The following is a 13,301-nucleotide window of genomic DNA, read 5'->3' as shown; positions in this document are numbered from 1 at the left end:
TTTTTTTTTTTTTTTAAGTGCTGTTCCAGAAAAAGCCAAACGTCTGATGCCAAAACTTTCCTTTTCTGTGATACGGTCATGTATAAGACCAAAAACAACCAAGGAAAAAGACATTTTTCTCTTACTGCATTGTTAACGTCTCCAGATTGTGATATCACAAAAAAACCAAGGCTCAATATCTCACTTTCTTGGAGTTATTCTCTTTGGCAATCAAGATATATTCTGGTAGCATCATTTTTTTATAAATATTTGTCATATATTTAAAAAGTGTACCCGTTTAATAGATATTTATAATTTAAAAAATCAGTGACGCTATCTACCTATAAAAGTCTACCGTGCATTGAAAAAGTGCATCCGTTCACTAGACACCAACCACTTAGTGAAATTGGTGACGAGAATATCTCTCATTTTCTTTGGCCTTTTCTTAAACCCAAAAACGATTTTAAAATTGGTACGTATCTTTTTGCTTCTTTTTTTTTCTTTCAAATGGCCTCCTCATACATCTACTTTTAGTTACATCTTGCAGAGTCAGGAATACTTCAGTGACATCATTCCCTTCGCAGCGAAGATGGAAGACGAGTCCTCGTATTACGACAGAACCAAGGAAGTGAAGGAGTTCGATGAAACGAAAGCCGGAGTTAAAGGCCTTGTGGACTCAGGGATCACAAAAGTCCCCAAGTTCCTCATTCATCCACCACATAGCCTTTCAAATTCAAAAACAACAAATGTAAACTTTAAGGTTCCTGTCATAGACTTTGACGGCTTTGATCAAGATTTCCAGCGAGCACAGATTGTGAAGGAGATTTGTGAAGCATCCGAAACGTGGGGGTTCTTTCAAATGGTTAATCATGGAGTTCCAGAGAGAGTGATTGAGAATATGTTGGAAGGGATTCGCGGGTTTCATGAGCAGCCGAAGGAGGTGAAGATGGAGTGGTATTCTCGTGACTCGAAACATAGAGTGAGATACTACTGCAATGGAGATCTGTTGGTGTCGAAAACAGCGAATTGGAGAGACACGATAGGGTTTGATTTCCAGGACGGTCCATTGGACCCCGAGACATTTCCCTTCGTTTGCAGGTCCTTTTCTATACAAACTGTTCAAAGTACTAATACATTAACATGTCTAACAACATAACATACCGGATAATCTAACGAGAGACTGGTTTGATTCGCAGAGAGGCAGTGCAGGATTACATTGAACACTTAAAGAACTTGAGGGAGATGCTATCAGGTTTGTTGTCCGAGGCCTTGGGGCTCAGCACTGACTACCTGGAAAACATAGAGTGCATGAAGACTGAAAATCTGGTGTGCCATTATTACCCGAGCTGTCCAGAACCGGAGCTGACCCTTGGCACAACCAAGCATTCGGATCCTTCCTCTTTAACTGTACTCTTGCAGGATGATCTCGGCGGCCTGCAAGTCCTCCATCAAGGTCACTGGGTTGATGTTCCTCCAACTCCTGGAGCTCTTGTGGCGAATGTCGGTGATCTTATGCAAGTAAGCTTTTCATCCTAATTCCTCTAAAATAACACTTTTGCTGTCACACACCTCCTATGTCCGTCAAAGTAAGTCAAAATCATGTGACGAGAAAGACAGAAACACATGTTCTTGTTCATAATCCGAATTCCTCAAGAAAAAAACCTGTGTCACGATCTCATACACCTCCTATATATCTCCGTCTTTCTTGTGATCTTATCATCATTATGAACTTGCATGAGAACTCAGTTATCTTCATTCAAATTATGTGCAGCTTATCACCAATGACAAGTTCAGAAGCGTAGAGCATAGAGTACTGGCTAGAAGAGTGGGGCCCAGGATATCAGCTGCATGTTTTTTCTATCCAAGTGCTACGCAAAGATTCAAACCCTATGGCCCCATCAAGGAGTTTCTCTCGGACAACCTACCGATATACAGGGAAACACACTTTGCGGAGTATCTTGCTTATTACAGATCAAAGGGGTTAGATGGTAAATCTGCCCTTTCTCATTTTAAATTAGCTTAATTCAAATAGAGAACTGTTATTAGCATTTCAAAAATACACTCTATATATATATTTTTAATCATAAATAGTTTGGAGTGCAAATTGAGATTTTTATTCACTTTAGTCCCCATGATTACAGTTTTAAGGAGTTTATCTTTATGGGTTTTAGCATTTTGTGTGGTTGGTATTCCTCTTCACTTATAAGTGAGAGATCTTAGGTTCAATTTTCATCAAACTCCCCCCTCCCTCCGGCACCCCGCGGCGCCCTCTCCTTAATGTAGATAATATCGTATGTTAAAAAAAAAAAAATCTATATTTTTCATTATGTTGATTGACAGAAGAGTGAATCTTTAGTCAACCCCAATCTTAATATCTCTTTTTAGCAAATCAAATCCAAAATGACTCCCAATATAAGGAGAGATTGTTAGGCAGGGGCTTTCGTGTCACGTTATTTCTCCACCCAAAAAATGCGCAAAAGGAACTCCCGGCATTCAGGACTTACACGAACCATTTTTATGCATCTTGGAAAGACGTGGCACGAAAGCACGAAAATATTATATCTTTGAACTTTGTTTCATGATAATGTAGAGGCTTAAAAGTGTTGAAGTTCTCTATTCCTTAATTAAAAAGAAAAACTGGACATGGAAATATACATTATATATATATATATATATGTGTGTAGGGGTGTGCTATCCACACATCCCTTGTTGATTTTTATCTTTGACCTTCTTCAATTCATTTGATCCTACGTCCGAAAATAAAAAAAGTGTGTAAAAAGTGAAAAATGGTGTGTGGATATCACACCTCAACAGAAGAGAGGTAAAATAGCAAATGGCACCTTCACTTCGCACACTACAAATAGAGAGGGGGGGTCCGGAATTGCTCCATGGCCTTGTCTATCTTGTTCTTTATAATTAAAGGGGGTGTTCAAACCAAAAAGAAAGTAAATGAACACCGTAAATTCCAATCGAAAGTTACCGACGACTCAATAATTTACCAATAACCTACAGAAGCATTCCGAGAGCGCGACAAGGCTATAGCTGTTGCGTAAGATTCTTGAGCTCCAATATCTGAATAAGGGACCACAAAATATTCATTCTGTGTATGCTTCTGTTGTTTTGCCCCTGCGGTAATTCGAAATTATTTAGTTCATGACAGTAAACACCAGACACTGGCTAACATACTTGCTTGTTTTTATAGATAAATCGAAAAGCCAGTCCATTCATATATGTGTCAAGTGTCGTTTCGAATGGATCTTACCTCAAACCACAAAACATATCCATGTCTTTATTCCTACTTGAAATCTGAAAAGCTTTTCCATGGTAGAGGTGCACGAAAGAGTAACTGTTCATTGATACTACGTAAATTTCTTTGGGCTGATTGAATTGGATATTGAATGCCTTTTGGCCAAAAGTTGATGAAACTTCTGAATCATTGAAATGACATTGTGCCACGATACTAGACTACATTCAAATGAACAGAGAAAAACACAACGGTATGTAATCATCCACGCAAGCAAAGTCCTAAAAGAGACACAATCAAAACCGTAACAATACTGTTTTTTTCGTTAAAAAATCAAAATTTTATAATTTCAGACATAAAATCTCTTGTTAGGCAATCAAACCAAGAGATTAGGAAATCCTACGAGAACAAAAAAATTGTGAACATTTAACGAGCAAAATCTCAATCCCGAGTGCCACCTAAAACAGGTGGCATTTGCGGAAATTCCCACATATATGTCAATTATAATAACCCTAGGCACAAAGTAGAAGATCAATAAAGCAGAATAGCGAGCGAAATATACAAGAGAGATGACAACCATTTCGAGCATAAAACAACATTTGATGACTAAGTGTGAGCAACAACCATAAAGGACATACACACACAGACGTTTATTCTTGAATCTTGAGTTATCACGTGATCCAACTTCCAACTACCCAATGGACACAGCCCCTACAAGACTCCCTACCAGAACACAACTTACAACTTACCAGCAGTATTGCATGCTGTAATAGTTTTAATCCATATCACAGCACGGCCGCGGGTACATTTCTAGCAGTTCATCAGGACATGCGGACCAATCTCTCTAACATGCACTATAGATGGTTGAATCATTGAAGTACATTACGAAGTGAACTCTACAAAATGTGTGTAAAAATGTATGTCAAAAAATGTGTGCCCCAATTAAGTTAGGAGATAGCCCATATTGATTTGCAGCGCAAAATGCTTGAGCATAACTATGGGCATATTGGTCACGTGAAAATCATGTGGATGTGAGAGCTTTGTCATTGTAACCGCAAAATGAAGATTTTGGAAAGGATGAGTGAATAGCTAGGGTTTGGTGGAGCACTATATAAGGAAAAGCATTGGCAAAGGATAAGGCTCCAATAACTTCAACCAAATATTAAAGATTCTTCGTCTCTTCCATGATGGAGAGTTATCTGTTACGTTTACGCAAGTTCATGGGTGATAAAACAAAAATGAATGTTTGCAGTATCGTCTCATTTTGTTACGTCTACACAAGTTCATGGGTGACGAAACAAAAATGAATGCTTGCAGCATCATCTGATTTTTTTGAACTTTGAAGAGGTTGTATGAGTTGTATGAGGAGTATCCTCTTTATCACCACCATCCTGCAAACATTCATCAAACTTAACACAGTTGCTCCGTGCTTGCCAACCATATAGCCGTTCCGTATGTGCATGCCAACCATACAGCGGCCATAGTACTCCTGAAAACCCAATGTACTGCCCCAAAAACCATTTCCTGCCACCCAAGGTCACCAGTAGCTTATAAGGACGCCTACGGGGGTTGGACCGGGTTGTTTAGGGCTCGCTTCATGTGGAATGGAGCTAGTAGTAGTGAACGAAATCTATAATCTGGGCTTGCAAGTTTAGATCATTTTAGTTTAACTCGGTTAATCTACTCTATTAGATTGGAAGTTGCTATTGACGTTCCAAAAAAAAAAATATTTTACAAAATTCCTGACTTTTTGGTGTTGTAATAACAATTGCCAAAAATCGAATCCAAAAGTAGAAATGAATATATTCATCTTAAATTCAAAGTGGTACAAGTGACACAGCAGTTGCAACAGAAGAGAGGGAAAATAATAAATGGCACCTTCACACGCTACAAAGTAAAGGAGGGAAATTGCTCCCAGGGCTATTCACTCTTGTTCTTTTCAATTAAAAGGTGTGTTCAAACCAAATGAAGAAAAGAAAACCGTAAATTCCAATCGGAAATCACAAATGACTCACAATAATTTACAAAATAACCTACAGAGACACTCCACGAGCGAGACAAGGTTATAGCTGTTGCGTAGGATTCTTGGGCTGTAATATCTGAACAAGAGACCATAAGATATCCATTCTGTGTATGCTTCTGTTGTTTTGCCCCTGGAGTAATTTGGAATTCAAAATTAGGTCATGAGTCTCCTGACAGAAAACACCAGACGCAAGCAGACTAGCTCTTAAATTCTACGCTCAACATGCAGGTCCCACAGGGATGGATACTAGCAAGTTTAGCAAATGCTTGTTTTCATAGATAAGTCAATAAGGAAATCCATTTTAGAAATGTCAAACATTTTAAGCGTTATTCCATACGGATCTTACCTCAACCACAAAACATATCCATGTCTTGTCACCACGGGCTTCCGTCACACCTTTTAAGATTGTCAGACCTGAGCACCTGATAGCCTCAGCTATCTCTAGAAAATGACTGCATTCTTCACACATCAGCTGCATGGGGAAGAATTCTTTTAGTACTGAGAATTCGGTAAAGACAAACAAAATCATATCGGAAAATGATACAAATCAATAAGCTTCATCATCAGACTGAACTAGACACGATCAAGCACATCTCCGGAGTTCATGTATAATAAGGACAGAAACACTCGCTAAGAAGTATTTATACCTCTACAACCATCTGTCCATTCTTGTTGAGATTCTCCACTATTATTGAACAAACTTTCAGATTGCCACCCACCTCCACTGCCCAGCTTGATCCACGTTCATAATTGGAGGATCCTAGCATGCTTGCTTCCTTCGGACACAACTGTGAATTAAGCATTATGATTAAGTAGATAATAAACTATCTCAATAAACATTATATATTCTTGGTGATGCTTGGTAAACTAAAAATGAAGGTTGAAATTTGACAAATAATCCCGGGCCATAATATACTTACAACCAAAACATTTACCTTTGCATCAGCACATTTATTTAGTTTGTCAGCATGCTTAGTGACGCTTTGTAGAAAGAGCATGTGCTTGATTGTGCGCTCCAGCAGTGAATCAATACTGCACTGTACAGTTAACATGAAACTTTTAGCACATATAGAATGAATAACAAACTTCTTTTACAAGGCCCAAAACTAGAAAACAGTTTGGAAAGCCACCTTTGCTCCAGTAGGTATTAGCTCCCGCAGTTCCTTAATACGATCTTGGATCAATTGCCGGTCCCTTGGCCTAGGTCTAGAACTTTCACCAGGTCTTGCCCTCTTCTTGCTATTTTTGGACAGTCCAGAAGACCTCTCCGGCTGCTCACTACAAGCACTAGGACAAGGTGATGAAAACCATTTTGGAGATATCACCCCGCAAACCCCTGATGAGCTCAAGCATTGCTGCATGTCCTCTCCAGTAAGAGAAGGCTGATCAATAGAAAAATTTTCAGAATCAATTGTATGGGTAATACGGCCAGAAGGCTCTGGATATTTTTCAGTTGTCAAAAGGGACTGCATTGATTTACAGAATGATTTTTCATTTTTAACAAGACTGCCACTTTGGCAAACATTAGCCACTACTGCTTCAAGAAGATGCTCTTGACAAGAATCGGATGTCAACTGGCTAGTGTTCATCCCCTCAGGTATCTCAGGAGTAATTCTATCTCCATTCTTCCCCGCTACCCAATCAAAATAGTTACCCTGATTCAGAAAAGCTGGTCCAAGTGCTTCATGCAGCTCACAGCCAGCAGGGAAGGCCATTGATGTACTAGATGTGTCCATGTGACCTGATTCAGTTTGAAACTCCAGGTTTTCCAGGCCCTTCTGAAACTTAACAACTGAGGGTTCACTTACATGCAACACCTCATTCTGGTGAAGATCTACCCTGTCCGCATTAATCCTTTCATGTGCAGTAGAGTCGAGAAATGTTGTAGGTAAGTCTGCAAAATCACATAAATTTACGACGTCTTTAACAGGATCATGTGATAATGGATGGGCATAGATCATCGAGGCCATTCCAGTATCTTTGCAGCCACTACTCTCCCCTTTACACTTCCTGCTATCAAGTAATTCTACACCTACTAGTTTGCGATGCTCCATACTGAGAGCGCTTGATTTTGACTGAGGCAGTTTGCCAATCTCAACACACCTGAAGTTGGATGACTCAAGTCCTCCATGCTTATTAGCCAGTTCAACTTCCTCTTTCAGACAATTTTCGGTCAGAGAAGAAATGTACGAACCATCATTATCTTTCCCAAGATGTGGGAAAATGGACGACCAAATATCGGAGCTTTCTCTGTTTGTGGCTGTATCTAAATTATTTACGCAATCAGGAAGAACCCCTGAAGCCAAACGTTCCAGAGATATATTTGTCTGAGGCAAAAAAGAAAAAAAAGAATACCAGGCGTCAGTGACCTTATCTATCTGTTTCACAAGAAAATTAAAAAATAAAGTGCTTCACTTATATACACATATAAACCACAGGTTGCCACATGCGCACAGAGAGAGAGAGAGAGAGAGAGAGAGAGAGAGAGAGAGAGTTACCGAGCATACTGAACTGTTTATGCTATATTGCTTTGGATTAGGGATATGGTCTATTGGGAAATCTTGAAGAGTCTTAAAAGCATCTGTGATTTGAGATATCAGCTTCACATTTTCAGCTACCTGCACCTCTCAAACAAAGGTAAGGGAAAATGAGTATACATTTGAAATACATATAACTTGAAAGCATAAATCCCGTATTTGTATAGTCACCACAGAATTAAATAACAGAGTTGCATGGACTAGAATCGTAACATCTTGATAGCTATAACACTCAACAGAATCAAGAAATAAGCACATGCTATCCCGTGGACTAGAACGGTTAAGTTATTCACCAAAACTAAAGAACTTACTTTATTCAAAGAACCAAGCTGTATAACTCCATGCGGAACAACAGCCACAACAACAATCGTCTACAGGAAATTGTAAATAGTTTAAATTAGCATGACATCCAAAATATCTTAGAAATCATAATCATATTAAAGTATAATGCTTATATAAGAGAAAAAAAACTTGTTAGTGAGAGTGTCAAAAATCCAAACAAACTTGCATTCACATCTAACCAGCCATCAGCTACCGGTCCTGTACAGTTATGGAAATTTAAAATTCCATTTCTTACCTAACCCCAAAAAAAAAAAAAAAAAAAAAAAACCTTTTGCTTGAGGACTAGCAAAAAGTAAGTTTGGGGATATTTGATGAGCGCAAAATGTACTACTTATGAATATTATCATTCTGGTCAATGGACGGAGAAAAATGTTTCTATGAGAGTAAACAGATACCTATGTCAAACTAATAAGCAAATAAAACATATTGCAGGCAATGACATAATTTCCACATTTTCTCTTATTATGAATAGGCCCTGAAGAAATAACATTAATTAACAAGTGTAGTATCTCATCAGTTATCACAACTTCAAACAAAATCAAACAGAGAGATGAGAGAGAGACGGACAGAGAACGGCATACCCTTATGCCAGCTGAAAATTGACTTTGCCACCCATCACAGTACTGAAAACACCCAAAACATAAAATTGATAACAATAAATGGCTGCAACGATGAATCGATAACACCCTTCAAAGTAAAACTATGCTAATCAGTACTATTACTGCAAAGTATTAAACCATTTACCTGCAATGGTGAACAGTTATTCTTAACAAGATCATCAGCATAAATCCATTGATGCTCCCCAGTAACCGCCACCTGTCCAACAATCCTGAAGGTAAAGAATAAAGGAAAGAATTAATGCAAACTAAAAAGTTTTTATTCTTTTCCTTTTGTTTTTTCCATGCTCCCAGGCTATCAGCTACCATAATTAGATAGATGTTAACAGGAAAGACAAAAGGTGAGACTAAATAAGTTTTACAAAAATACTGGCACCAGTTATTGAATTTACAGTTCTTCAACCAAAACTCTGACAATAAGCATTATGATAACTAGAAAGTGACAAGAGTAATTACCCTTCCCCCAGATTATATACGTGGCACGACATTTTTGCCACAGCTAGCCCGAGGGGATCGTGTGAATAATGGCTATCATGCAATTTATCCAGAGTCTTACTGAAGCACCTAATCTCGGAAGAATCATGTTGCTCACAGTTGTCAAAGTAAGCATCCTCACAAGTCAGCACCCTGCATAATGCAGCACACCCCATGTCAAAATATTACGAGGGATGCACAACTGCGTGTATAATTCATTAAAAGGGAAATTTTCTCAGTACCCACAATTCTAATTCGATTATTACATGCCGAAATGAATAGCGAGATTCGTACTCTTTTATACTGAAGACCAGATATGAGAGAAAATAATGACTTGGGTACTACTTCTCCTCCAACATTACTTTCTTTCACTACTATTTTTTGTTTTCGCCTTTCGGGTTGAGATTAATTCACTTACTCTCAACCAAAAAGAACAGAGGCAAAAGGGGTTTAATTCAAGAACCATATAACACATACTAACACACACAAACAATTACAAGTGAAATAAAAGTACATCAGTAACAGGAAAACAAGTACAAAAACTCACATTCGAGCTCGGTGCTTGAGTTTCCAGGAAACGGCGTAGTTCCACTCCGTATTGAAGCAGAGGCTTCTCAGAATATTGTGCAAGTCAGTCCCCATCTCCTCCCCCAAAGCTTTATTTTTGTTTTCCTAATCACCCTCTAAACAACAAACACCCAAACAAACAAATCCCCAACCCAAAATTTCAATTGTGGCGCCTAACTTGGTGCTCTAACTTCCCCTATACGACCCTCTACCCGCCTGCTTCCTCCGTAAGCCCGCTCGCCGCTTTAACGGAGGTCCTACCGCCGCTAACAGCAACCGATCCGGTCCCATCCCCCTAACTCTTTAACCGTAACCTCCGCGCTCCGCGGCCAATACACCACGCTTTCCTCAATTCTCCTCACAGACTCGCAATCCCAAACCCTATAACTACAGAGTCAGAGGTATCGTTGCAGCCTCTGCAATCAGCCATGAACTTGTACGGAAAAAGTGCTACAAAATAAAATCGAACAAAAAAAATTAGAGAAATTGAAAACTCCCCCCGCAGCTTCCTGACGAAACTTTAACTCGAAACGCGATCGATTTGAACCCTAGCGTATATCCGACGACATGGATCTCTCACAGCAACAACAAAAAAGGTGCGAAATTTTGAAAATATAATTTCTGGGAATTGTTCGGATGAACCGTTCGGATTTGTTCACACAGAAAGTTTCAGATGAAGATCTGAGAGTTCAGCAGCTTGCTGAAAAGAGAGGGAATTGTTCGGATGAACCGTTCGGATTTGTTCACACAGAAAGTTTCAGATGAAGATCTCTGAGAGTTCAGCAGAAGCTCGCTGAAAAGAGAGAGAGAGAGAGAGAGATAGGAGTAGCTCCGAAAGCAGGAAGCTTTAGCTGCGAAATGTATAAAGTGTAGCAAATTTCAAAGCTTTGAGCTGAATTGGCAGCCATTTTTAACGACAATGCAGCTTTTCCGCTTTTTCTAGAGAGTGAAAAAGTAGAGAGAGAGAGAGAGAGAGAGAGAAGCTTCAATGGCTTTCTTTTCTTTCAGAGAGACAATGAGAAAAGAAGGCACTTTTGGTGCGAATTGCGACTTGTTTAATATAAGGTGTTTACCTTCGCACGCTGTTCATTTTAGCTTTTCTTCCCTAAACGTGCACCGTCGTTTGTATATAGTGCGCCGGATTATCTACAGCACGCATCCCTGGGTGCTCACTGACCGGTCGCCACTAAAAACACTTTCGTGTTCCTACTCTGCGCATCCTGCGCACTTTAGCACGTACCACCTTTGCGTTTTGAGAGTGAAAAGATGGGAAATGTTCAGGAAAAATAGTGGCTCAAGGCCTAGGAGGGAGAGAAGAGTGCTGAGGAATTGGGGAGTTTATTTATATATATTGAGATCAAATTAAATCTTCAAATTTGGGGGCTATGAGTACACTTTCTAGGTAGTGTCCTTTGATGGCAAACAACATGATGTCCATGTGAGGAAATTGATCCTTATCTTGCCCTCAATTATCAAGGGTACAATCCCCACCTCTTTCCCAAACCAAACAACAAAATCCAATGCACTTATCCCTCTCCCCCTACTCATTTTTCACAATGATTTTATTGCCCCAAAGTTGGGACATACTACACCGCCCTCATTTTCCAATGTTCCCTTTCTTACATGAGAGATGTTGACTTTCATAAATGGGACTCTCCGGACTCTCTCTAACATCTCATGTTTTTGGCACAATTCCCTTATCATTATTATAAAATATTATGCCAAAAACATAAGGTGGTGAAGAGTCTATAAAGAGTTTAGCGGTCAAAGTTTCTTCGTAATACTTTTTTTCGATCAATCGGAGATTCCAATTCGATATTCTTTCTAACTTTTTGAGAAAAGTCAATAAGCTTATAGTTTGCTAGTATTCATCTTCATTTATAAGTTGGATGTTTTAAGTTCTACTTACATAAATCACGCCTTCAGTATTTAATTATGGTTATCCTACCGTTTGGCTGCATGACTTAGCCATAAATTGCACCCATAAAATCGTTAATAAAAAGTTATGTGAAAAATATAGCGACCGAATGTGTTTTAGCATGCCCAACCTTAGCACACGATAAGTTGGGCGATAACTTAGGGCCTAACAAACCAAGTGACTCAATGACTCAATCCTTTTGCTTTTAAAGATATTCAATTTTAGACATTAGCATATGCTTATAAGTAGTTGGACTATTTCCTATATTGCCAATTGGTTTTATAGTGGAACTTCAACTTTTGTCATGATATCAGAGCAGGTTGTCCTATGTGAAGCCCAACAACCACCACTCGTGCTCCTTGTCACTCGATCTATGTTATCCATGTGTTAGGTTTGAATATTCGCCATACATGAGAGTGCATGTTGAGGGTGAAACCCACATCGAGAAAAATAAGGGACATTGCATATGCATATAAGTAGTTAGGCTCCTCCATATATTGCCAATTGGTTTTATAGCGGAACTTTAACTTCCTTCAAATTCATTTGAGAAGTCTAATTTACTAATTTTTTACAATACAATATTTCTTATATACCAAGATATATTTACACTAAGGGCACGTTTGGTGAGCCAGACGAGATGGGATTTCATATTTTGGACTAGTTAGGTTAAGATTGGATTCGGTGGGTTGGACTTTTCTTCTGTTGTTTGGTGTAGACAAACTCAACTTGTTAAGATTGGATTGAAAACAGTCTTAACCGCCACTAACCTAGCAAACCAACGATCCACCTGATTTAATCACCTACAATCCACGATGCTGTCACGACCCATTATTTCACATCCCGGCCCGGGGCAGATCACTTCCCGGGCCGGCTCCACCACCGTAGCACGATATTGTCCGCTTTGGGCCCCAACCACGCTCTCACGGTTTTGTTAATGGGAACTCACACGAGAACTTCCCAGTGGGTCACCCATCATGGGATTGCTTTAGCCCCCTTCTCGCTTAACTTCGGAGTTCCTACGGAACCCGAAGCCAGTGAGCTCCCAAAAGGCCTCGTGCTAGGTAGGGATGAGAATATACATATAAGGATCACTCCCCTGGGCGATGTGGGATGTCACACATTACCCACGACTAGACCTGTAAACAAGTTGAGTTTATCAGATTTGGGTTGGGGTTCAATCCGACCCGTTAAGCTAACAGGTCATCCAAACCCAACCCTTTAAGCTAACGAGTCATCTAAACCCAACCTGTTAATCTAATAGATCACCCGTTAACATTTTTTTTTTTTTGTGCATTCCAATACAATTACACATATTAACTACAAGGATGTATAAAAGGGTGTTGACTTGGATATCTAGTGAAAAAAGTATTGACTTGAATATATAGTAAAAGGTGTGCATATCTAAAAGGGTGTTGACTTGGATATGTAAACCTACAAGGATAAATGAGATTATAAGTACAAAATTTCTACAGGAAGATAATTTGGATGAACATGTAAAGCAACTAATCATGTCTTTGTTAATCAAGTATAGATGCGGAGATTGTAGACTTGTAGTACTGTTTAAGCAAGAGTAAAACATTAAATGAGAAGCATGCAGAGT

At 39.2% G+C, this 13,301-nt stretch overlaps 2 protein-coding genes across 4 annotated transcripts; one reads left to right on the top strand and one right to left on the bottom strand.

The window, feature by feature from the left end:
• Nucleotides 1–344: 344 nt before the first annotated feature.
• Nucleotides 345–2,099, top strand: LOC137730247 (1-aminocyclopropane-1-carboxylate oxidase homolog 1). Of its 2 annotated transcripts, none has more exons than XM_088677401.1 (4): nt 345–451; nt 527–1,077; nt 1,176–1,497; nt 1,751–2,099. In XM_088677401.1, the coding sequence occupies exons 2-4, from the start codon at nt 569–571 to the stop codon at nt 2,000–2,002; spliced, it is 1,083 nt and encodes a 360-aa protein (XP_088533527.1). In that variant the 5' UTR covers nt 345–451; nt 527–568; the 3' UTR covers nt 2,003–2,099. The 2 variants fall into 2 exon arrangements, with proteins under 2 accessions (XP_088533527.1, XP_088533526.1); XM_088677400.1 differs by having other exon boundaries at nt 349–451; nt 514–1,077.
• A 2,902-nt stretch (nt 2,100–5,001) lies between these two features.
• On the bottom strand, nt 5,002–11,103 carry LOC137728667 (transcription factor bHLH155). 2 transcript variants are annotated; one of them, XM_068467396.2, is made up of 12 exons: nt 10,857–11,103; nt 9,764–10,233; nt 9,199–9,369; nt 8,870–8,954; nt 8,707–8,748; nt 8,095–8,154; nt 7,745–7,864; nt 6,377–7,573; nt 6,182–6,283; nt 5,894–6,034; nt 5,593–5,718; nt 5,002–5,376 (listed from the first exon to the last, which is right to left on the bottom strand). In XM_068467396.2, the coding sequence occupies exons 2-12, from the start codon at nt 9,856–9,858 to the stop codon at nt 5,287–5,289; spliced, it is 2,229 nt and encodes a 742-aa protein (XP_068323497.2). In that variant the 5' UTR covers nt 9,859–10,233; nt 10,857–11,103; the 3' UTR covers nt 5,002–5,286. The 2 variants fall into 2 exon arrangements, with proteins under 2 accessions (XP_068323497.2, XP_068323496.2); XM_068467395.2 differs by having other exon boundaries at nt 5,002–5,415; nt 10,857–10,997.
• Nucleotides 11,104–13,301: the final 2,198 nt, after the last annotated feature.

Source organism: Pyrus communis, chromosome 10 (assembly GCF_041283825.1).
Source record: "Pyrus communis isolate YQ-2024b chromosome 10, ASM4128382v1, whole genome shotgun sequence".
Classification (NCBI taxonomy): Eukaryota; Viridiplantae; Streptophyta; class Magnoliopsida; order Rosales; family Rosaceae; genus Pyrus; species Pyrus communis.
This window is presented reverse-complemented; position numbering and strand designations above follow the sequence as displayed.

What these genes read in the sequence shown, in the direction of transcription:
- LOC137730247 (XM_088677401.1), top strand. Translation starts at nt 569, where the DNA reads ATGGAAGACGAGTCCTCGTATTACGACAGAACCAAGGAAGTGAAGGAG. An exon ending in ACATTTCCCTTCGTTTGCAG is followed by an intron (nt 1,078 to 1,175) that starts GTCCTTTTCTAT and finishes TTTGATTCGCAG; the next exon opens with AGAGGCAGTGCAGGATTACA. An exon ending in ATGTCGGTGATCTTATGCAA is followed by an intron (nt 1,498 to 1,750) that starts GTAAGCTTTTCA and finishes AATTATGTGCAG; the next exon opens with CTTATCACCAATGACAAGTT.
- LOC137728667 (XM_068467395.2), bottom strand. Translation starts at nt 9,858, where the DNA reads ATGGGGACTGACTTGCACAATATTCTGAGAAGCCTCTGCTTCAATACG. An exon ending in AGCTTGGTTCTTTGAATAAA is followed by an intron (nt 7,865 to 8,094) that starts GTAAGTTCTTTA and finishes TGAGAGGTGCAG; the next exon opens with GTAGCTGAAAATGTGAAGCT. An exon ending in TAAACAGTTCAGTATGCTCG is followed by an intron (nt 7,574 to 7,744) that starts GTAACTCTCTCT and finishes TTTTTGCCTCAG; the next exon opens with ACAAATATATCTCTGGAACG.